At 41.6% G+C, this 25351-nt stretch overlaps 1 protein-coding gene across 10 annotated transcripts in view; it reads left to right on the forward strand.

Moving 5' to 3' along the window:
- Nucleotides 1-25351, forward strand: part of CCDC13 (coiled-coil domain containing 13) — a 38611-nt gene that overhangs the window by 6022 nt on the left and 7238 nt on the right. For 4 of the 10 annotated variants that reach the window (XM_068934098.1, XM_068934094.1, XM_068934097.1 and 1 more), the window contains 12 exons: nucleotides 138-286; nucleotides 2879-3021; nucleotides 6298-6387; nucleotides 7409-7525; nucleotides 8791-8895; nucleotides 10526-10690; nucleotides 12413-12589; nucleotides 14260-14466; nucleotides 15778-15914; nucleotides 18668-18751; nucleotides 19588-19716; nucleotides 22206-22360. In XM_068934098.1, coding sequence (XP_068790199.1) covers nucleotides 138-286; nucleotides 2879-3021; nucleotides 6298-6387; nucleotides 7409-7525; nucleotides 8791-8895; nucleotides 10526-10690; nucleotides 12413-12589; nucleotides 14260-14466; nucleotides 15778-15914; nucleotides 18668-18751; nucleotides 19588-19716; nucleotides 22206-22360 — 1658 coding nt within the window. The remainder of the gene's footprint in view (nucleotides 1-137; nucleotides 287-2878; nucleotides 3022-6297; nucleotides 6388-7408; nucleotides 7526-8790; nucleotides 8896-10525; nucleotides 10691-12412; nucleotides 12590-14259; nucleotides 14467-15777; nucleotides 15915-18667; nucleotides 18752-19587; nucleotides 19717-22205; nucleotides 22361-25351) is intronic. The other 6 variants (XR_011139494.1, XM_068934099.1, XM_068934100.1 and 3 more) reach the window with 6 other exon arrangements.

A 25351-nucleotide genomic window follows, 5' to 3' on the forward strand; every position in this document is an offset into this window, starting at 1 on the left:
AGTAAATTCATTCCAGGTGTGATCCACTCGAGCTCTGTGAACCTCCAGCATACAGTCATTTCATTATTTTACTTCTGCAAGCGTCTATTTGAAGCACGTTACAGTGATGGTTGCCATTATGGCTTATTTTTTTCCAGGTTGCTTGAGGCTGAGAATGAGCAGCTCCAGGATCAGCTTCGAGAGGTCCGAGATGAGAACGGCAGACTGTACAAACTGGTGAGAGAGAAAGATTTTGAAATAAAGCAACTCCAGAAAAAAATACAGGAGGACAAACTAGCTCTGTCAGGTAAACACAATAACTATATTCACATTAGTTCCAGTGTGTGTTTGATGCTGATGACAATAGAGCTAGGATAACGGACTCGGTGAACTAAATACAGCTCCTGCAGTGAAATACTAATGTGACATCTCTTTACCTGCTTTATGCTAAAAAAAGAATATTTCAGTCATATTGTGGTTGCCTCCATTTCCACTCCTTCAATAAGCTTCTGATAGGAGGAAGCAGATTCAGCTCTCTTAGCTGAGAAAGAATTGGCTTCTGAGATTTATTGTTGAGCTCACACTAATTTGCCATAATACTGAAATCACTTGCGTCTGAACACTGAAAATACTCAGACACCTAAGTATTCATTGGTTGCTAGTTGCTAGTATTCTTTAGTTTAGAGTTGCTACCTAAACTTGCAAGAGCCTAAACGGACACTGTTTGGTGTTTGCAGAATTTTCTGAAGATTGATATTTCCCTTTTGCAGGGGTCTTGTTGCTTTATTTTCAGTAGGAAGTTCCTCACAGTGATTTCATTTGACCTGATAGCACTTACATGTGGAGTGGCACATATGCTTAAAGATCTGTGTTTTACACTCTCTTTTTCGGTTTTATGAGCTGCAAAATAAGAATACTACTACTCCCCATCTTAGAAAGAGCGTTACTGGGAGGACCAAAAGATGTCTCAGATTGTCAGATAGGGGATGACCTAAGGCGCAAAATGGTATTACTGATAATTATAGGTCCTCTAAAAGAAATACAGTGCTCCTTTGGGGACACAGTGATCTCTGTTCCTCACAGATCTTTTGTGAGCTTGTTATTACTGGCTTAAAAAGATGATGACTCGTGGAAATCACATTTTTGTGAAACTTTCTATTAACGCTGATAGGCAGTGTTACAGCTTTCTCTGTTATGCAGTGTTAAATTCCTTATTCAGGCCCCTTTTGTTGAAATGCCTGAATAGGGCACATGCAGGATGTTGGCTGAAAGCAAAGTCCGTGTTCAGCTTTTAAAGTGGCTTGGAAGTCCTCTGAAAATTGAACTGTGCAGTCTGAACCTCTTCCGCTGGGTGCCACTCTTGTTCAGGACAGCAGTGATGGGGAGGCTAGCAGAGAAGGGGAAATAACACCACTAAGCAAAACTAAATAATGCATACATTACACCTTCATTCTATGTAACTACCTATAGGAGAGATGGTAGGCTAAATTTTGGGCCAGGACCAGGAGCCACAAGTGCTGTTTCAGCTTCTTCTGACTTGGATGCTGGCCTGTAGCAGTTTATAGGGATATGGGTTTATAGTTTATAGGGAAGAGATGCCTGTCTTCCCTATCTGCGTTGTGGCAAAAGCCTCGCCCACTTTTCAGGGGAATTAGAAGCGTTAACTAAATGTGTGCAAAACTGTCACATGGAAGCACCAGCCTGTTTTTTCATTTGTTTAGTATTTACTATGATCCTTAGTAGCCATTAATTATGAAAAGTAGGGAAAGTAAGGAAAAAAAATAGCTTCTAGCTGAGAAGAAAAATACACATCAAATAAAGGAGTAAGAACAGTGGAGACACTTTTAAAAAATAATGAATTCATTATTTTCTTTACAAGGTTTTTAAGTAGTGACATGGGGTCCTATTCTGTTCTCACCTATACTCTGCACAGCCCCTTTAATGTCTCTAGGGTTTTGTGGGACTCAGTATTCACTTAGGAATGACATGTTGTCCTTACATCTCACTCCAGTTCTTGAATACAGTCCTCACAGATGTCAGCGAAAAAGTCGTTACGTGGCAGTACTGAAGGAGAATGGAAGGGTTAAAGAGAATGGCAGCAGCCCAGTTCAATCTTCATATATGCTTCCAAGGATCTGTTATTGCAGGCTCGTATTCGTTGTAAGCTAGAGATTTCCTTGGACGTTATATGCAATTATATTGATTGTACGCTTATGAGAGACCTTTTCTTCACCTTTGTGGTGTTACGAAAGCCAAGTGGCATACAAGCCGGTCCTGGGGATTACTTTATCTGTGATACTAATCAGACCTTCTCTGATGAGGAGCTGAATGAAGAGCCTGTTTAACACAGCACAGTAATGCAGGAAGACTCGTATGTGTGATTGCAAGGAACGTATAAATAGGCACAATGAAATTTCCTGGACTTTATCCGGGACCCAAATAAAATAACGTGACCTTTTAGGACAGAGATCTAGAAAAGTGTCTGTTTCAGCAGCTCCTCCAGCAGTAAACAACCAGTGCAAAGTAGAGCATTGTCTTTTTCACTAATGTGCCACGAAAACCTATTTGTAACAGTCCTTCACAGTGACCAGCAGAAAACGGCTCTGCCCTTTCTGCATAGTGATGTTGCTACTACCACTGTCATGGCCTTCTGACATGCTAAAGTGTGAAATGTGGCTTTGGTAGCGGCAGTGTAACGCTGACTCGGAGCACCAAGCAATCCAGCTGGAATCACTGATGCCTCTTTCCCCTTAGTTATTCATGTAAGTGCTTGGCACAGCTCTGGGACTAATGAGTTAGACAACAGAAGTACACTGTGCACTGAGCAGAGGACAAAAGCGTCATCTATTCTGAATTCTGCCTGTGAGATATGTCCTTTACTTTTATGTATACTTTTCAGGGACATCTGGTTTAGCTGGGGATATTGCCGCTACTAAAATAGTTGAATTGGCCAAAAAGAATCGAGAGATAACTGCTGAGACCGAGAGTGAAAAAGCCAAAGTGAAGCAACTGAATAACAAAGTCAAAGAGCTGGAGAGAGAAGTGAGACATTTTTCTTATTCTCTTTTATCATACTAGAATGTAGAAAACCAGCTTTTGGGGTACTGGAGCTTGAGAAACCGTGGGTTTGATTTTTGTTGCTGGTCTGAATTTGCTCCTGCATCCATGCTTGTTTTCTGTCCATGCTAGGACAGAGGTAGGTGTGCCCTTAGCACGTCCACCTTTGCTGAAAGGAGGAACTAGAGAAAGATATCAGTAACTTACAATGAGCTAAAGGTTTATGAAGCGCCAAACAGGAATGTTCACTTGTATCTGAAGCACGGGGGCTTTTCAGTATGACAGTGATATGTGCTGAATTTTTCTGTGAGGAGGGGCAAATTTCATACCATTATGTCTTACACCCCCACCATATTAATCCCCCTCCTGAATTCGTACCCTATTCTTCTAAGTCGGATTCATCCACATAATGAAATCTGTTTTCTGGCATGAGTACTTACGGAACCAAAACAGTAACAAACTATGTCACTTAAGATGGCAAAATTTCACTCAGGCAGATTTATTGTCATGCTTTAGCACAGCTTTTTTATATGTCCTAACCTTTCACAGGACTGATTTTATTCAGGTGACTGCTGAAATGGAAACCAGGTGCCCTGATGTCAATGTTTAATTTGTTCTTTAGCTACAACTGCTCTTCATTACACAATACTGGTGAATTTGTGTGTCATTTTAAGGTATTTTTCTGCACTTCCCACTTAGAACAGCTCATTTCAATGTTTCAACAGGGTTTAGGATGCTGGCAAATGCGTTTTGACTCAGTCTTTACAGTTACTTATTTTCATGAATCATGCATCTGTCTGAACGGTATCCCAGTTACCTGAAAGATACGGAAATGGTAGATGAAACGTTTGAGAACTCCTGCATAAATCCAGAGGGTTCTTGTCAAAGGGGCCTTGTTGAACAGTTGACAGGCTGACTAGGAAATATCAGGTGTAGCTGAGGACCTACTGAAGTCACACAAGTAGGGGAGCCAGCTGTGAATAATTCCAAGAAAAATCAACTTGATAATAATCCTCTATTGCAGAAATGTGTTTTAAGTTTCTGTTTGACTACCGATCATTAATGTCAGATAGCTGACAGAAAAAAATGGGCCATAGCTATTTCAGGGAAGGAAAACATGCTCAAAGCAAACAGAAATTACAAGCAACAGTCATTGCTGATCAAAGCAAAGATAGAGATAATTGATACCTACTAGTCGGTTTCTTGGACACTTACACCATCAAAATCGAAATCAAACAAAGTGACCTGAGAGAGCAATGAAACACAATGTGAGCCCCACTGAAATCAATGCCCAAGCCAATGGTCTGTATTTTCTCGTGGCCTCATCGCATGTCCAAACTAAGAGCCGCTGTCTGAGTTTGTGAAATGTGCTTATTCAGAGGAATGATAGGAAGATGTAAAAAATCAGTAGAATTAAATCAGTATTTGACACAGGGAGGTATCTTTATTGATATATCTATGGTGAGCCATGCAACAGAAGAGCTATCACAGACGGGAGCCGGCAGAGAGTCACATCTCTTAAGTAACTGTCTTAAGCCCAACTGGATCACCGTCTAGAGGTACCCATGTTTCTCCATTGATTGTAGAAAGAACCAAGACAACTGAAGTGCAATTCAGTTGCCCATCTATAGGCAAAAAAACACCATTAGAGATGTCAGTTCACCTCCCAGTCACCCATAGGAGGCCGTCAGACATGACATAAGGACTTGCAGGAGGCTTGCAGGAGACTCCAGCTGAAGGCCCACTGGGATGCTCTGGGACACCTCAGATGAGACTAGAAATTTGTGTGTGAGCAACAAAAGTGAGTCTGTAGTCAATACATCCAGCTGACCTAATGTAGTTGTCTACAGTAGAGGGAGTTGAAGATTGGACTTCCCTGACTGTATTGACTAGACTCCATTGATTGTGAATGGAAGCACCCACATTAAAAATGGAGGATGCGTCAATCTGTGAGGTGAATCTCATCCTGTATGATGAGACTGTACTTCTAGATGGCTTCAACTAAGTGAAATGATTCATACTGATAGGAGCTTACAAATGCATCACAATATATACTTTCGCCACGGTGAAACACATGCTATGTTATTTTATATAATTGTTAGCTCTTTACTTGTATTAAAACTGAAAAATATTTAAATCGTAAGTATTTTAATGCCGGCATGTTCACACAAACAAAATGGAAAGTGTGGTCACTGAGCAATCACTTAGAAGAGGCTGGCATGTGTAAATGAAGGCTGCAAATGGGTGTTTGCAGAAAGCGTCATTAGAATTTGACCTGGCAGGTGCCACCAGCAGCTGAAACTTCTGACTCTTAGTCCAATGACTAAGAGCGCTTATGATCGAGATAAAAGGAGTAACCAAAGCAGTGATTTACCTGCAAAGAAGGGGTGATAATATTAGAGCTGGCTCTAAGTTACACTCTCTGTTTCCCCAAGTGTCTCTTTAAAGAAGAAAACATTCCTTGGAGCCTTCTTTTATTCAGGCAAATAATCAGCATTTTCTGCCCTCCTCAAAGAATGAAATCTTAGCCATTTGAAGAAATGCTTCCTAACCTTTCCATCCCCAAATTTGCTGCACTCCTGTCCAGTAAGAAATCTTTTCACCTCAACATAGTAATGATTTGGCAGGAGTTATGTGTGTGTCTGCATTCCTGATCTGTAGGAAACAATAGGAGACGTATTCTTCCTAGGTTGAGAAATCCTACTGTAGAGTTATCCCCGCTAAGAACCAGAATCTTAATATCATTTACTAAATCTCAGCTACGGGCCATTGGGTAGTCATTTTTACCTTTAAAGTCCTTTGGTGAATAGAGTTATGTGCCTTTTTAAAGATATCCTGTGATTTTCTTGTAAAGTGAGGAAACTGGCATCCAGAATCTAGAGCCCAAGTCCTGATCTCCCCTGTACTTAATCTATATTTATAAATATAAATACTTATTCTATGAATCTAGGATGAGAAAATCCCCCAGAAGTATCCATACTTAATAACTGATTCCGTCTCAGCAAGTAAGTCAGAAACTTTTTCACTCAAGTTCTTCCACAGTAAAATAACACAAACTTCCTTGGGAAAGATCTCAGGAGAAATGGTTTGGTTTCCTGCTGACTGCATTTGAAAAAACAAGGGGAAATGAAGTCTTTTTTGCTAGCGTAAATAAACATTCAGAATCATCAAAATTGCTGTTGTACTTTTTTTGCTAATTAATCTTCATTGGAGATATTCTCTTCACTGTATGCATTCTATACTAACTGCATTTTTTTCCAGCTACAGACAGCCATGGGAAAAATACATTCTCTTGGTGGTGGTGACTCAGGAATCAAACAATCTACTCTGAAGATGATAGAAGGAAACTTGGTATGAGTTGTAATTGTAGAGAAGAAAGAAAAAGTGACAGCTGATACTGATTCTTTCCTATTGTGCAATCTCTTTCTTCATTATAAGGATATATCACTGTCATTAGTTTTGTAACCAAACTGCTATTTCTAATTCCTCTGTACTGCAAAAATTAGGGAATACATTTGCATGAATCTGAAAAAAAGATTCAGGGATCCTGATGGATCCGTGCTTCCTCTTTCTTGACTGCTGCACCTTCCCATCACTCAAACAGGCTCACAATGTATTGCAGTTTCAAGTCTTGGAAAATCAGGCCTGATCTGCTACTTCTTTCTGAAGCTCTGGATTCCAAAGGAGGGCTGGGCCTATCTTTCTCAGACATTTACAAGAAAGAGTAATTTTAATTCTTTTTCCTCAGGGATCAGAGTGCTGGGTCTTTTCTCTTTCATCAGCATCACCCACTTAAGAGATGTTAGACCCTGCCCAGCTAGAAACTGTTTAAGAAAGTATAGTGGAAACGTGGTAACAGGGAATATGAAAGCTTGGCTGATTTGGGAGCTAAGTTCAAGATCAGAAAGTACAGCTCAGGCAGATCTAGGTCCTGTTCTCAGCTCTGCCACATGCTGCCTCGGGAATGTAGAACAAGCTGCCATATTCCTCTGTGTCTTTAACTCCTGACTTTTTGCTAAAGTGTTTGGGGCTCCTTTGGAGGTGGAGAGTATCGTTCACGTCCGCCGCTCTGCAGGCGGCGTGAACAGTCTGCCAGGACCCAGAGCACTGCTGTGACGGTGTTGCATTTAGTCCAAAGAGCAAGGGATAACTCTAACACTCTTTAGTGTTTTGAGAGGTGCTTCTTTTTGGTCTGAAACTCCCTTTTTGAGGGGTCTCTGTATCTCTCTAAATCCACATGCACATATCCATTCTGTATGCACAGATCCTGGAGCCCTAGATTTCCTCACCACTCTGTGTTCATGTTTTTCTTAATCACTTCAGTTTTTCACTGAGGATTCTGTCCTTACCAAATCCATTCTTCTCCTCAAAGGCTGAAAGTCCAGAGGTGAAAGCATTGCAAGAAAAGCTAACCACAGCCAACTTTAAAGTGATGGAGTATCGTAATCAGCTCCAATCCACAAAACAAGAACTGAAGATGACTCAAAAGGTACTGTTCCAAGATGCAATCTGTGGCTGGGATCATGTGCAAGAGCTAGATACACACTTGATAAATCCAAAGGGGGCTTCTTTTCCTTTGGGCTTTCAAGAAGTGTTCCAGTGGACTTGTATAGAGGAAACGGAAGACACGGGAGTAGTGGTTACATTGAAAAAATATGGACGTGGACACAAACAGATTTCATGCTCAGCCATCGTAACTGGATGACTATTTCCATTATTTCTACTGCTATGATGAGTACATATTCTTGAAGGTTTAAAAGTCTCAGTCCAACAAAACAGGCTTCTCATTGACTTGAAGCATACATTCAATCCATTCCTCTTTGACAAAACTTTTAATTATGCATTTACTTTACAGGTAGGCTTCAGTCCCTTTGAAGTCAATGAGATTTAAGAACATGCTTGAAATAAAACACATTTAAACAGTTTGCTTTAGTGACATCCAGAGTAACCTTTTCCTCTTTGATTCATGGTGGATTTTAATGCATTATTCTGCACTTTGCTTCCTTTAGTTTCCTCCCTTTGCATGAGACCTGCAGTGCAGATCAGAGTAGAGAATATGATCCTAAAAATAGAACTCTGCTGACCTTTTTATAAATAATTTAATGCTCTTCATACTAACTTTAGCTCTCCTTAATGTGTCTGTTTCACAACTATGCAAAGGGCTGGCTCCATGCCAGATTACAAGGATCTGCATTAGTCAGTATCTCTACACTGGTTCCTGTTTGGTTCTGGCTGTGTATTCACAGTATCAAAAGATAATGGCATGTACTGAAAACGGTTAGTAGTGCTTAGTAAACCTTGGTGATGAATTTGAAATACTTTCTTTACACAAGTAGTACAGTTTGACACCCAGTTATACAGCTAGATAGTCCAATTTGACACTCTCCAAAGGCAGGCAGCAAAATACGGATTCGTGTTTTGCTAAAAGAATAGCTAAAACTTTTGTTTATGATACCTTTTAAAAGAAACAAAGCCTAATACTCAAAGTGGAAAATACTGAAATATTTGCACACTCGCTTCAACAGGTGGAATGATTCATGTTAACCAACCTCCCCAAGCAGTAATAATGCATAATAACGATCTGAAAGAGCTTACATCGCACGGATACCGAATATTAGCTACATGTGTTAAAGGCTTCTGTGTACAGATACAGTGTTTTGAGTTTGCTCCTAAAGAGAACAGATTTCCTGTCACTGTCCCCAAAACACGTGTTTTAGCCTAGCCTTGTTGTTAATGTTAATCCCTTCCTTATAGCTTTTAGCAAATGAAGTTGGTGAAGATGTGAATGTTCAGAGCCTCCTGGCCACTTCTGGCAGCTGGCGTGGGCGAGCCCAACAAATTCTTGTTCTCCAAGGCAAGGTGAGTTAAGTCCCTGCATGGTGCTGTGTGAGTTGGGTGCCAGGTTGCTCTCTCTAACTATGTATGTTTACCTCACTTCGAGGTAAACATACTGTTAATTCTTTCTTAAGTAATTCTTAGCGTCTATACCTGCCTGTAAGGCATGGCCAATACAAGCAGAGTTTGCTGCAAGTATATGACCAGTCTTTTCTGCGCTGAGGAAAACAACTGTTAGAATAAAACACTTTATGATAACTTGTGGAAGGGGTTTTGGTTTATGTGTTCGTGTGTGTGTGGGTACGGGGTGGTTACATTTTAAATAAGTGAAGGAGCGTGTAGGGTCTTTAGGAATTCCTGTGCATCTGTGTCAAAGGAGAGAGTTCAGTGACCTCAGAGAGCTATGGCTGCCTAGCTAAAATCCCAGCGTTTTTTTGAAGGTGCTTCTCTCCACTGAGAGTAGAATCTAGGCACCTTTTTAAAAAAAAAAAAAAAAAAAAAAATCTAGGCACCTTTAAATGCCGGAAGTCAGGTGGGAAGAATTGAGGCCAGATGAGATTTGCAAGTTTTGCCCCCAGGAACTTCAGTAAGGTATTTAACTCTTGAGTCTGAAGGCCATAGTCTAGCTGAAATATCAGGTCAGGACAGGGGTACGGTTTGTCTGCATCTTAAATAATACTCCTTTCAAGTAGTTTGGTACGTAATATTCCTGCTTTTCTGCTGCTGAAGTATATTGCAATGAACTGTGATTTTTGCACTCTGATTGACTGAAATTGTTAACGTCTGCTTTCCTGTGGAAAAATTACATTTGCCGTCTGTTAGGATCTCTGGTTGGCATTCATCTGAAGTTTTTAGGTACTGTACTGTACTCTACAGTACTGTAGAAATTTCCCTCTGAGCCAGTCTCCATAGGCTTCTTCCATAGTCATTGGGAATCTGGTCAGTACAGTCACTGGAGGGAAAAGGAGGTCAGTACATGTCATCTTGAAAGACTCCCCAGAACAGGGCAGAAAAAATGTACTTTAGCAGTGCCAGTTTCCCTCCGTTAACTATAAAAGTCTGTAGTGAATAGCTAAGATTTAGGGACTTGGTTCAGTTGCTCACACATAAGTATCTAATGCCAGCTGAGATACTGCAGGGTATCCCACTGGCCCCTGGTTATTGCTCCAGAAGGGTACGGATGCCCTGTAATACGTGTAATATGTGTCAGATGTCTCCAGTATCCCAGGGCATCTAAAACAACATTGGTAACTTACGTTCAGGCTAATGATTTGTGCCATAGATGTCTACATTGCGGACATCCTGGGTAGTGATTCTTCTAAAGATCGAGATGCTTAAACGTACAGGAGAGAATGTGTCTGAGCCCTATTTGAGCCTTGTGTCATTTGAGATGCTTTGGGGTATGTGCTGGGTAAATGCAGCTCCAGAAAGGCGCTGTCTCCCATGGATGCCCTAGGCATCTGCATGTTTGTTAGCAGCTGACAAATTTAAGTTTGAAAGAACAGACGCTGCTTTGTGTTAGTTAACCGTGATAATGTCAAGAAGTAAATGACAAGATGCTATACTCTGAGCTCCCTTTTGTTACTTGCGCTTTGGTGCGGGACCAGTGTATTCCTGGTATAGGCCCTGGATGAGTTCTCATATTGTCCTCTAGGTTCGAGAGCTGGAGAGTCGTTTGTGTCAAACCAAAAGCAGAACATCATCGACTGAAATTGATGACGACTTGCTGGCACTCACTGATCCAAGGAAGTTGTCAGCCCAAGAGAAGAACTTGTTGAAGATTCGCAGCTTGGAAAAAGAAAAGAAAGAAGCTTTGGAGGTAAAACCTGTCAGCTGACAGAGTCCTACGTGGAATATATAGTGTGTAATAACTTGGCTGCCGTCAGAGTGTTTTGGGTTTTTTTTTCAACCCTACCTGGAGGCCGTTTTGGAAACCCACCCACTCTGCTGGAGGAAGTCGTACCATACTTCACAGCAGAAGATTTCTACATTTCTTTTATATGTTGTACTCCTGCATAGCCAGGCATGTATTTGCAGTACAGTATCAGGTCTTCTCCCTTGCTTCGTGATTGCTGTGTTGGATCACAGAATCACAGAATGGTTGAGGTTGGAAAGGACCTCTGGAAATCATCTAGTCCAACCCCCCTGCTCGAGCAGGGTCCTCTAGAGCTTATTTCCCAGGATTGTGTCCAAGCGAGTTTTGAATATCTCCAGGGAAGGAGACTTCCAGGGAAGGATCCCAGGATGCATCTAGTTGGCCTGAAATTTGACCACCTGACAACTATATCAGATATGTGATGTTAGAAGGAAGGAGAGAAGCCCTGAGTTGCACTGCTGCCCGTAATAATGCTGCTCAGCATAAAGCCCTGGCTTTACGTTGAGGAGCCGTGTGGAAAGAAGCCCCGCTAGAGCTGCATCCAAGCTCGGTACCCTTCAGGCAGTCTTAAATACCAGCATCAGCCTCACACCTCGTATATCTAGCTGCATGATTATGAGCTCCTACTTTCAAAGAGAATAAAGTTGAGAAGTCTTTTGTGGGCTGTTTTACATTCACCTCAAACACCTTCTCTAAGGGGTGTTTTGAAAAGGGGTCTTACTCTCTATCTATCATAAGCAGTTGTTAGAAAATAGAAACAGGTGTACAGTGATGAGGGGTTGAGAGGGGCTATTGCTGGTGGCATATGTAGTAACCCCAGAGTTGCAAAGGATACGTAGGCCTATGTTCACAGAAAACACAGAGCCAACTATATATATTCAGGTTAGCAAAGTGCATTTCTCCATACTCCTTTCCTATATTCACTTCTGTAAAGGCCACCTGGCACCAGCCCAGAGGTTGATTAGCTGCTGCTTTTCTCATCACAGCTTAACCATGCAACAGAATGAGCAGTGAGGTGATAACACATCTTTCACTCTTGGCAGTGAGAATGAAAGAGAAGATTTATAGCCACAAGTGCACAGGGAGATTTTCCTCGATAACTGTGAATCTGCATAGCTCCACTTTTCCCTTGTGTTTCAGGCTCCGCTCACAATAACTTTCCCTGTAGTTGTACAGCCATAGTAAACTGCTAGCAGACTCCGAGGCCAGTTTCATCCAGGCCAAGACATGGCGCAGGGGACAGCATATACCAGGGACACTTTCTAGTAGGCAATGAGAACATGGCCACCGTGTATCTGGAAGTAAAAGAGCTTCCCCATGGAGAAAGTTTATCAGAAGTATATTCGCTTGAATGAGGCGGTGAATGAAAGAGCAGGCTCATACTGAATTAGCTTTTTACACAAAATTAGAATTTGCCTCCATCCATATACTGGATCAGTATAACTCACTTGTATTCCTAAAGCAGACAGACCTTTTCTAATGCTGGCAAGCAGGTGGTAAATAGTAGTACGTGTAATTTCTACTGAGATAAGGATGAGCTGATATGCCAATTCCCTGCTTTGGATTCTGCCAGGCAAGGTGTGATCCCTTGAGCTCACCAAAGCACACAGGTCTTGATGATAGGCCATAACTGTCGTTTCCTATGATGTGTTTGCATCACTGCAGAAACTCACAGGGGAACGTGATGCTCTCCAGAAAGATCATGAGGAAGTGAAAAAAAAACTTGATGCATCAAAAGCCAGGAACAAAGTGCTGTGCAGTGAAGTGAAAACTCTGAAGGGACAGATCGTAACCCTGCTGGAGAAAGGAAAACACGACGATGAGCTCATAGATGCCTTACTGGTACAGTCTGACTATTACCGTTGGTCTCAGGCCCTGCAGATCAGCACTTCCTATAACTGATGAAATATGGCATCGTTTTATGACACAGTGACACAGACAGCCTTAGGATATACAGGGGCCTGATGAACTAAACCATGACAGCCAGAGGTTTCGTAGTCATCTAAAGACCTTCTGCACTTTGTATCAGATCAGGTAAAGGCTGGAGGACAGCACTAGGGGTGACACAGTTGGAGTCAAGTGACTCTAAGCTGTAAGTGCTGTAAGAAACATTTTGCAGAAGGATGGAAACAAGATTGTTTAGTAGGTAAAGGCTTCATTCCTGACTCATGAAGCTGGACTGTTTTGCTTTCCCTGTTCTGCTTTCAACCCTGTCACTAGTTTTTTTTCTGAGAATGCCTGCAGTTTTGCACTTTAATTTGTTGTGTTACACCACCTAAAACAACACAAGGCCTGAGTCGTAAGTGCTAAACCCTATGCATATCCACCAGCAGTAGCTGGAACTGAGAGGACTCAGTCCCCGCAAAACGAACAGTATTAGCAGGGACTTAAGGTGCAGTTCTGTTGATATAAAGAGCTGCTATCATGTTCTTGCAGGCTCGGAGTGTTTTTTCCATGATTCCGAATGATTTTCCCCAATTACAGTAATGAGAAAAAATATTAGAAAACATGCCACTTTTTCAGTAGGGTTAGTTCTGTGCTTCCTGATCCAGCTCCTCACAAGTTTAAAAGCACTTACATTTCCTTGTTAGTGTATGTAGGTTTTAGCTAACACATGCTAATGACTAAGCGGGCATTCCTCTTTCTGCATACCAGGCAGTCATGAGAGGAATATTGGTACAGACCAGCAGATTACATAGATTACAGAGCAGCCAAATAGCAGTTGTCACTTTTGCTAAGTTTGAGCGTTCTCCTAAAATTATTACAGAAGGTCACCGATTGGGACATAATGGTTAACATATTTTATCTCTTATATCAAAGCAGCAGCTTGCTTGCAGTTTGTTTTCAAGACAGAACAAACTGTCCAACAGGTATTAGATAGGTCAATGCGAGGAAAAACTCCAAAACCCACTGGTAAAACAGCCTAGCCACATACATAGCTGTCTTTTCACACTACCCTCATCTCTTAATGTCACCGTAACACAATCTGTTCCTGTTCCAGTTTCACTAAAAGCACATTGAAATCTTTACTTTCTGTTATCCAATATACAAAAAAAAGTTACCCACTTTGTCAAAGACCAGCCTTTCTTGCTGTCTTTTCTGCTACACTCTTAGTGAAGCTCCCAGCAAGCTGCGTCTCTCAGTGGCCCAGGTCCTTTCTATTTGCACCCCAAAGTCTTGGTATGACCAGCAGAGGCCAGGGAGGACAGACTGTCCTTACCCAGCAGGATGTGTCTGGGTATTAGAAGTGGATGTGCTGTGCAGTCCTTACAATGGATAGATACTGAGGGCAAGACAGGGTGATCTCGTACTGAAACACAGCGGACCAAATTAGTTCTTGGAGTAGCACTAGTGGCATCAGTTTGCTTACACCAGGGAATGGGTTTGGCAGGGCAGTGGATTGCCCTAGCGTTCATACATGTATGTTTATCCTGGAAGGGATGAAATACCTGTGTAGTCTTAATGCATGTGTAGGAAGGTGAACATCTCACTCATTGTTTCTGTTTTATCAGAGCCAGCAGAAGCAAATGCAGGAGATTTTAATGCACTTGAGCCAGCAGGATGAGAAGAACAAGGAGTCCCAACAGATCCTAGGGCAGCACTTGAACAGTGAGGCTCAGAAACAAAACTGCCTTATAGAGCAGCTCAAACAGATGGTGGCTGAACGAGAAGCGAAGGTTAAAGAGCTGGAAGAAGAGATCGGCCAGCTCACGCTTCAGGTAGACAGAAGAAATGAACTGGAAGAGCACACCTCGTGATCATTTTAGATCTGCTCTTCCACTTTCTTCTCCCGTGTTGTCTGAGACTGTTGCTAACGCAAGACGGCAGTATCTGCCCTTCTGACAGGCTCTTCTGTTGCAATGATAAAGAAGGCGTTCTTTCTTGTAACTCAGAGTTTCTTTCCCATTTATACCTAACTTTTCCTCAAGCTGTTTAAGCTGCAGAAAACACAGGGGTATCAGTCACATCAGCATGTGGCTCTATGCCAAGACTGTGTCACATGACTGACAACAGGGGTTGGACTGCAGTGAGGACTCCTCAGTATTTGGCATCCTCAGCTGCTGATTGCAGCAAGCAGGCAGACACAGCTGAGGCCAACATCACCAGGCTGCCGTGGTAACCAGCTGCAACCCATCATGGGAGCAGTGGGACCTCTAAAAGTTAGTCTCTCCTCCCACCTGTGAGCCCCTTCTGAAAATTCCTCTCCCTCAGATCTCTAAGCTGTTGATAGGAGTATGATGGATCTCAGCCATATAGAAGTTTTATTGTGTAGATGAAAGAATCAGGAAGGTTGGCTCCTTATGGACCAGTGTGTTAAAAATGTTTCCAGCCTTTGTGGTCTGGAGTTACAAACTGACAGAGGCAAGATGGTACTGTCCCTGGAGCGCAGGCATAGGGATTGAGAGTTAGTCCGCAAACCTGCCAAAGGCGTCTTTTGTGGTCTGGTTAGTTACAGTCAGATTTTGGTAGAGTAGTTAGGCATCGAACTGTCATTGAAATAAAACAAATCAAAATTCAAATGTTAAATAAGAATGAAGAAATAGAAATGTGAGAAATGCAAAAGAGGCATTGGGGCTTTTTATTTTTAATCTTTGTCCTTATACTGGTCTTCATTTTTTTCTGTGACTCAGCTCCAAGTCATAGCACTTCTGCTCCTCATAGGGTTATGGTGAGATTGGGGACCTGTCAATAGTGGGGCTGGAGAGCTGAACACAAGATAAAGTTTGGGGCAGGAACACAAAACAGCCATGCTAGTAATTGTGGTGCTGTGCTGTGGGTTCTCTAGCAACACTGTGTGCCCTCTGTGGTTTCACATGGAACTTCACTTCTTACTGACTTTTGTTTTTATTTGTGGCTTTATTTCTCTCTTGCAAGGGATAGAAACTAAAGAAAAGCTTCTGAGGAAGTCCTGTAAATCAAAAGTTATGACATGCATGTAGCAATAATCCTAGGCAGCTGTTCAGGTATTGATGCAGCTCTTTTCCTGTGAACTGTGTAACTGCTTTTATACCCTGCTCCAACATTAACAGAATAAATCTGCCCATCAAGGAGACAGTTCAGGAGCTGCTGATATACCACCCTTTGAGCGCTCAGAAGATACAAGTTTTACTCTACTCAGGACCCTGGCATCAGGCAGCGATCAGGTTGGAAGGACTGAATCTGTTCGGTAAGAAGACCCTAACGTCAATGTTTGAAATTGCTACGAGTTGGTCAGAAACATAGTTTTCCCAGCCAGTTGTATCAAACCGCAAGTGTAGTTTGCAAATAGCTGTGGCAGCCTGTTTACAGTATATTGTTATCTCTAGTCACATTATCTCTTGACTGTTAGTCCTGGGACAGAGAAAGATGTGTGGACTTGCAGACGTTACTACATTTGACATGATGATGGTGCAGCTCATTCTTTTTCTCCAACTCAGATAATGTTTGTGTGGTTGGCTTAAGTGCCTTTGGCTCTTGTCTGTTATGAGAAACAGGGCTTCTAATGGCCAGGCTTCTGAAAGCAGGGTGAGAAATTAACGCAAAACTCTGTTTGAGGTAAGCAGTAAATAATGCAGCAGTGCATTATTTAAATCGATAAAGATGCTTTGAGTAGGATTTCCTTGCAGCAATGTTGAAAGCATGCCACATTAGTTGTTCTTCACACATATGCTTTTTCAAGCCTTACTAAGGACCATTAACTTACACTGATCTTAAAGCAGTCATAGGTCTGATTTTTGTTTACACTGATGCAACTGTGGAACACTCTGGCTGTGTAAAAGGACCGTAGATGCCAGAGGAAATTATATCCTTTCCTAGAGAAAATGCTCTTTTCATTGCTAAAGCGTTTATGATCTAATTGGGAATGAGAGCTTGAGACTCGTGTTAGGAGGAAAGAGGGAATTTTCACAAAGATAAAATTAAGTAATTTCTCTTATGTAATCTTTTTAAAACTCCCTTACCAAGTTACTTTGAACATTGACTTTAGCCTGAAAACTGCCAGGTGTATCCCTAAGTAGAACATTACTATAAAATTTGAAAAAAGTTCTTCCCAGTGTTTTGGAGTTAAAGTTAAAACAATACCCTTATCTGAAAATTTCCTTTCTTTCCTGTTTTTTCCCCTGTAGCCCTAAGCAGCTTGTTTTTTATTTCTTGCTGAGCCTTCATAGCATAAAATCCCCTTGCAAATGCACGTTCCCATTTTATTTCAAACCCGCAGATTTTATTTCTACAAGCTGTTAATGATTTTTGTTTTGATGAGGTGCACTAGTGGTCTTGTTAATATGTGTGAAAGGGTTTTGCCTCTGGCCGTAAAGGAAGAAAGATTACGGGCTTTGGCTGTCGTGAACATAATACCCTGTATGGGCTTCACATTGTTCAGAAAAACCATGCAGATCTTTCTACGATAGGACGTTTCCCCTTGCTAGTCCCAGTCTTGCCTTTAATGCCGTTGCTTTTTCTGGAGTGGTAACACCTCCTTCATTATACCCTTTTTGATTGACTTCATTCTCCCTCTTCTAATTCCACAGAAGTTGTGCTGCAGGGGACAAATCTATATTTTATCCACAGGTTTTCTTTTACAGATGGCTTCAAATTTCTGCTGATAGTAGGTGGGAGGGCAAGGAGAAAAACTGGGCTTGGAAATGGCTTTGTAGAAGCCCGTTAAGTGCGATGCAGAAATTATTGCTTGCACACGTGGCTAACATAGTTCTCTCATGAAAATAGCTGACGTGTCAGGTGGGCAATGAATGAGTCTGAGCATTGCAAGAGCCTTTAATAATTTGGGTGGCAGAGCTCACTCCATTAACCTTAATATGCTGATGAACCCTCTGTTCCATTTTACTTTAGTGAATCATCTTTTCCTTTCAGGAAAGATGAAATGAAATATGCTATAAATAGGAGCAAAAATCCCCTTGAAGATGTCAAAGGAAAAATCTGCATTTGTAGATTGGACCACGTTTGTCATTTCCAGCCTTAACTTTGGTTTGGGATAGATTAACCAGACAAAGCCCAGAAGGCAGCAATGTCTGTTCCGTAATATTAAGACTTATACCCTCTGGTGGCTGCAGCTTTTAGGCAAGGAAACGTGGGCTAAATCTACAGGGACTTGCCTTTAGGCAGTTGAGCTCAATTAAACACCAGAATTTTTTGTCCCAGGCACATATATCGTTAAGCATAAACTCATCCAGACTGGAAGTAATTCTCTAGTGTTATCAGTTGAGTCCTCTTTCCACAGTAAATGCCTGACAAATCTTCCGGAGGGTCTTCACAAAGTAGAAGAAATAAACAAAATGCAAATATCTAGATGAATATATTAGATAAAGTATATTTTTAAGAGGCATCTGGAAGCAAAAATTCTGCACCTGGCTGCAGAACAGGGCTTCAGTTGGTGCGAAAGCGTGCAGTGTGCAAACTCCATCACACGGGTACAGTAAGTTGTGCTTGTCTCCTGTGCTAGTGGGTGAGGATGTGAGATGGGAGTGCTGCATACAAAGGTGCAAGACACGGCCTGTGAGAAAACAGAGCAGCAGTGACTGTTGGTGTGGCTGTTGGCGTGGCTAGCTTGAACAAAGCAGGATCAAGAGCTATTCTTGCTCACAAGTTACTTCGTGGCTACTCTTGACACCCACGTGCTGTGACATAAGAGCTCCAGGATGCTGGTCTGGAGGGCTAGCAAAATGTCCCCAGAAGCGCAGAGATCAAACACTGATCAAAGGCAGGCTGTGCACCTTGGAGTCACCAGGTGCTTTTGCAGCGTGTTTCAGAGTCTGAGAGCAAGCTAAGCTATTGTGTATGCATAGCCTGTGTGACATGTACTTAGGTGGCTTCGAGAGTCTCTCCCCTGCAAGGCAGCAATAAACACAAATGCTGGAAAATAACAGGAGTTCCTGGAGGACTGCCCTCTGCGGAGCCCAGTGGTTAACAAAGCTGTTTTCCTCTTAGCACCGTGTCCGCGATGGGCCATATGCTTATAGAATCGGCAGCTACTAAGCCTTCCCTTTCCTGTAATAACATCACACCTGGAAGGTATGTATATAATGTTCATCATAAACAACAGAGATTTCCTGCCATGCTCCGCAAGCTGCTGGCAACTCTTAGCCCATTCTGCCTTGTTTCTGTGTTCTGTAACCTGTTCTGACAGGTTCTTTCCCCGTCCTTCCTACCTGGTACTGCCAAAGGGTTCTGACACAGGCTCCACTGTCTTTTTGCTCTCTTAATTATTTCAATCGATTGTTAGTTTTATGCCCCCACAAATCCTATTTCTCCTTTCCCATCCCCCAATATTTCTCTGCCCTTTGCTCTAAAGGAGCTATTCATGAAGATTCCCTTGCAGAGAGGTAGGGGAAGAAATGAATGAAGTACATAGTGATGGGATAGATGGAAAAACTGCCCTGTTCTGTTCATCACATGATTAGGCAAGAGAATGGCCTTTGTCCTAACGCTGCCTGAAACCTTTCGGTTGAGGAAAATCAATAGCGTATTATTTAATAGCTTCGTGTAGCACTTTCGAGAATACACATATAGCCTTCTCTTGCTTTGGCAGCAGCAATAGGAGAAGAGTCAGCATTTGTGAATTGATCCACGGTGGAAGTTTGTTTTCAGGCGTGATGGGAAAGGGGAGCACAGTTGCAAGGGAAAAGGCTTTTTTTGTTGAAAGCCACACTTGCTTTATTTCCTCATGTTTGTTTTCCACGTACTGCAGTATAGAGGTTGGTGCTGGGGGGAGGTAGTGAGCTTGGTTCTGCAGCCTCTCTTAGTCTTCGGACAAGTGTATTTTGAAACGTTTTTCAAAAGCTCTCTTTGTTGCATTTCTTTCTTTTGTGAAATGGGAAACACGCTCTTAACGTTTCTGTGGGTTTTAGGCTTACTGAGACTGACAGCCTGGATCTGAAAGTGCTGCAGACACAGAGCACAGAGCACAAGGCTCTCTGCCAGGCTGCTGAAGTGGAAAGAGACAGGCTCCTGGAGCTGGTCACTGTGCTGCAGAAAAGGTAACGGCTGATTATCAGCGTCCTTTGTGGGATGCTGTAATTAAAGAGCTGTTGAACAGACAGACGTGTGATATAGCATGCGGTACAGTACGCCATACGCTGCCAGTATGATACTTCCTGAAATAGGGGCTTTAAAAAATTTTCTGCTCAATTTCACTGAGCAGGGGATGATTCATTTTTTTAGATCTCTTTAGAACAAACGGCAGAAAAAAATGGAGTCATCTTCAAGCATGCCATACCTGTATACATCTAGAAGTGTTGCATTTATGTACATGTGTGGTGTTATTTAAGCAGCAATATTATTCATCAGTAGTAAATACTGAAATTTTAGTTATAATCTGACTTGTGTTCCAGAAGCTTTTCACATTCCTATAAGTTTCACTGTATCCTTTTTTCAGTGACTTTCTTTTGGTTTAACTGAAGTATAGTGATGATTTTTTTTTTCTCCATTATTCAAGTCAGTGTAATACAATGTTGAAATCCGGTTATGTTTTAGGAGGACAAAGTAAGCAAAGTCTTTTCTCTTTAGACACCTTTCAGCGACTCATTTTTTTCCTAGTTATAGAATCTATATTATTTGATTCCCAAATCAATATTTTGTCTTTGTAGTTTTGAAGACAATACATACTATTTGCTTTCTTTCTTTATTTTATGCCAGTTACTGTTTCTCACTTGTCTATCTTTTGTCCTGTACAACTGATCACAGTCAGAGAAATACATTTCCTTATAACAGTTGAAAAGGTATTGTCCCCTGTTGCTTTTAAGGGCTAAATCATGGAATACGCGCTGGGAGAATTCTATTCACGTTTGTAACTCTAGGGCCTTTAACAGAGCTATGTAATTAGTTAAGGACAGAGGTGTAAGTGACTGCTAAATTAGGACCATAGAGACTATGGGATAATGAAGAAGTCAGAGTCAAGGAAATACACAGTTAAGAGTAAAATGTACCATAGACTGGTGATTCAGCAACTCCACCATTATCTTTTATCAAGAGCTCCTGCAGATGAAGTAAATTTTGTAAGATTGTGCGCAATAACTCTTGGAGTAGCTCAGTATAATACACTATCCAGTCATATCTCAACATGAATAGATATAAAAAAAATCAGGCCTTCCTTCTCTTCCCTTCTCTGTGGCAGCGTAAGTCAACAGCACTCAAGTAACATGTATGATGTTAAGTCAAGGGAAGTGCACTGAAAGTGGTTATATGAGTGAGATTTGCCTGCAGCAAGAGGGTGTAATGGTTGCCAGAATTTAGGACCGTATTTCACAATCAGTTACTGCAGAGCAGAATACTTTCAGAAGGATAGTCTATAGTAAAGTGTGTAAGTTCTGTCCCTCCTGGGCGGAGGGGAAGAACTAGAGGAACGTTTCAGTATAAGTTACTTGTATTGATAGAAGATTTCATAAGGACTGCCTCGTCTTGTCATTTCTCCTCTGCTGTTTGTCTAATGTAGATACTAGGGGACCACCTGGTCAAATGCAAGTTTAGTGAATTCAGAACCACTGAAGAGAAATATGATTTCACACAGCATGTCAGCAGCCTGGTAATTCACTGCCACAGGAGGTCAGAGTCTTGCCTGTAGCTAGATTTTAAAGACAGTGATATAATTTTATTATGGTTGTAATATTTTTCAGTTATGCCAGCTAGGAGGGAAATAAGACTAATCAAACCTCTTGATTCAGAGAGTAAGCAGCTATCACCCATGGGGTCAAGAAGGAAATTATTTTGTTCCCAAAGACAGTGAGTCCATTCAGGATTCATACGATACAGTGAGTCAATTCAGGATTCTCTCTAGCTTTAAATTCCTTTAAATCATTTGGTATCAGGCACTACCCCAAACCAGATGCACTGTTGGCTACGTTTGTGGGTGCACATCACGTTTCTGTAGTTAATTGTCTAAGATGTTACAGGGGGTAAACAGAGAGGAAGTTTGCTCTTCCCTATGAAATTCCAGAGTGGCTCATTGCTTTCTCTTCCACTCAGGTTCCTCCATGGCAGTTTCTAATGGCCAAGTGTATTAAAAGCAATCTTCGGCTTCTTTTCTTACTTTCAGATAACTGATGCAGAACAGCTAAATGCTAGACAGTGTTTTTAGAAACTACTTTCCTTCCAGATTTTCCCAATGTGTTAAAAAATGCAATTTATTCTTCTTCTAGTTAATGATCTCCCCTCAACTATCTGCAGCTTGCCTGCTTATCTGAGTGGGAAATTTATACAAGTAGTAAGTGTTAAGGGATCTAAGCAAACTCCCTTAATGAACCAATTATTCATAACTGTACTTATTAGTTAGTTCTGTTTTGCAAATTTGGAGGATGTCATCTGGAAGAATTGTAGTGGGATTTCTGCCTTTGGATGCATGGAAGATTCTCCTATTCCCTCTTTTAAGAGCTATGCAGCATGAAGCAGAATTCAGAACTAAGACTGACTAGTACTAAGCTCCTTACAGTCGTGACATGTAGAGGCTGAACTGCCTTTTTTTGCGTATCAGGGTGGAGGAAAGCAGTGATAAAGTTTTGGAAGTTGAGAAGAAGCTTCAGGAAGAGCGGCGGCGATGTGTAATTTTGGAGCAACAGATTGAAAAACTAAAAATGGATCCAGGGAAGAACACAGGTGCACAGAAACCTTCCCTGAGGAGCAAGGCAGGTGAGGTGGAGTTCTCAGCAAAGGGAATGTCCCCCATCCCATCTCCATGGTTAATAGATAGCAGTGATATTTGGACTCATCTCTCAAACCTGAACAAGTGCTTGACCTTGCACGCTGTAATTTAGACCTACTCAGAGTAGTGAAATCCCAGCCCCACTTAACTCAAGGGCCTTTGCCACAGAGTTAAGTGGGACTTTTGCAATCTGATGTTTTCATGGGACGAGAGCCTGCAGGAAGAACTTGATGCTACTCCGTGTTGACACCAGGCCCATTGCTACGTTCCCTTTACTCTCCTGCCTGATGGATTCATCTGAAGGTTAAGTTAAGAGCAGAATTAAAGGATGCATCCCAATTTAAGGCCTGTCAGTGTCTCTGAAAAACTATTACTGGTGATGAAGTAATTAGATCTGGTGTAATTTATTATGCCATGAACATGATAATCTCCTGCTATAAATATGAAAGCCTTACTAGCATAGTTAAAGAAGAATTCATGGCAGGATGTAAAATTTTTATTTCCCTGGTCAGATTCTTTTATTGCTTAAGGACTCTGATTCTGTAAAATGTCTAAACCAATAAAATGCCACATATTCTTACGGAAACTTTTACAGTGGCTTCCCTTTTTATGTATTTTTATAAAATAGAAAGACTTTAAATGCCGAGAGACGAACACTAGCAAGAGGAACTTCATTTTGGCAGGTAGTGGTGTGGATGTCAGACTGAGTTATGGTGACTGGAGAGGTCATAACCATAACGGTCCATAACGGACCATGTGCATGCTCTTGGCTTGCCCCCAGGTGAAACGCATGATCTTGGGCCACGGGGAAAAGGGCTGTCCTGCAGCTTGGCCGATGCGTGCCATGACTTTCCATCGTGACTCTGTCAAATGCTATTGTGTGTACTAATTCTTGCCTAGCTGATCTGTATTGAGCACTATATCCCGTACACAGAGTCACCTTGCTTTCCACCTGCACAGCGGTCTTGATTCTCCTTAGACTTGAGTCAGACAGGGGTAAGAAATGCTACTTGAGCTGTATTGCTTTTCTCTGCATCTCCTATCCTAGTGCACTTGGTCACATCCATATTTGGCAGTGAGATCTCTCAGGAACAGCGTGATGATGCAAGATATTGTGTGTTGTTTTTCACACCAGGAGCTAGGCTGTCCTGTGTAACGTTTACATGGTGTTCAGGACCTCAAGTGAAACACTGCCATTCACCCATCTAGTGCATAGAGAGTAATTAGGTACACCAGATGAATGGGGAGTATCTATAAAATACTGATCTGTTCCTTAGAACAGAACTTCTGTGCCCTTAACAAGGGCCCCAGCCAACACTGACTCATTCTCTTGCTTTTTACTGAGCCCTCTCATGCCTTTTACTGAGCGAGCCCTGCTCTTTAGAACTGTCCTGCGTATATAGACAGGGAGCCTGGCAACAGAAAAAGCAGAAGAACCTAGAGCCTAGCAGAAAGACTCTGTCCTAGGAAACAGAAGACTGCAGTTCGGTGACCAGCTCCATATTAGGCAGAAGAGTATTTAGAAACTGAGTGCTCCAGTGTTTGGGTTTTTGAATATCAGACGTTCATTTCGAGAGGCGAGCGGTGCTGGGCCTCACAGAACCGATATAATGGAATACCATTTGTGATTCCCCGTAGGGCTTGGAAATGGGAGGCACTGGATCCCTCAAGTAGTTCAGCAGGTACCCAGAGGAAGAAATCAAGTTATGTTCAGGGACAGATAGTGGTCGAGTGAGAGTTTTGGGAATGCAATCTGAGTGGCAGGCTTTTTCCTGCAGCTCCATGCCTTAGATGGTATAAGGACGTTTTGGTGCTGTCTTGTAGCGGAGGATTTAGCTGATTTTTTTGAGTTTATAAGAACCTGATAGCGTACAGTGTCAATATGTTATTCTGTTATTCTACATGTACATTTTCCTTGCAATCTCAAAGAGATACAGCGATCAGCACTTCAGGTCCTGAGGCATTTTGTGCTGTAGTAATGGTTTGGTAGATCACCTCTGAGAAACTTGCATTTCAAAGCTGGAAGAAGCAGGCTGTTTTTACCAGCCTGCACAGCACGCTGGTATGATAGGTTCCTTCTTACTAAATATTTAATTCATTATCTTTGTCTACCTAAGGACTAAAAGAAAATGTTGTAAGGATTAACACTAGTAGGAAGAAATTGTCTGTATCCTTCTTTGAAAAGAGCTGCAGTGCCTAGTGACTTGGCAAAACACTCTGGAGTCTGCACAAGAAGCAAGTCTGAAAGTCTGTAATTTACCTTTTTAGCAGAGCATGTACGTTATCTAAATGCTTTCATGCCAGATAGTTGAGGAAATAAGAGATGAGAAGCTTGAGTATGTAATAGAGACTAGAGAACCCACTAATTTGCATAATGTTCCCTTTTCCTTCTGAAAGTGCAAAATTGGAGAGAGCTGATCTAATTACTAATCTAATGTTTCTAGTCTCTTCGATTCAAGAAAAGTAGATAAGGATGTTGAGCAGCTAGAAACAACCTGGTTGCGTTTTAAATATATTTTTTGTTTCATTTTTTGGTTTTTTTTGGTCTTATCCAAATTTTTAATTTGCAAAGAAGAATCCCAAAGGATAACAGGTAATTAACAGCAGGTTTTCCTCAGTGCTGTAAAATACATAAAAATCAAGATCAAAGGCATCTTCTTGGTTATACATAACCACTACTTCTCATATGTTTTGCTTCTCCAAACCCAGTAGTGAGGTTCGGGAAAACAACATCTTTCTGGATTACCCTAAAATAAGGTTTTGTGTCCATTTGAAATGACAAGACCAGTGTTCTGACAGGCCCTTAGTTAGGAAAGCACTCCTGATTTAGAAAGCTTAATTTCAATTACATTTGTACATGTTTTACTGAGTTGAACCTATATTGTGTTTATGCCGAGGATCATAAAGTGCTTCGTAAAAGCTGTTTCAGTGTGTGCCACGCACAAATGCTATCACAGGCATTCAGAAAGCAACAGTTG

Source organism: Struthio camelus, chromosome 2 (genome assembly GCF_040807025.1).
Source record: "Struthio camelus isolate bStrCam1 chromosome 2, bStrCam1.hap1, whole genome shotgun sequence".
Taxonomy (NCBI): domain Eukaryota; kingdom Metazoa; phylum Chordata; class Aves; order Struthioniformes; family Struthionidae; genus Struthio; species Struthio camelus.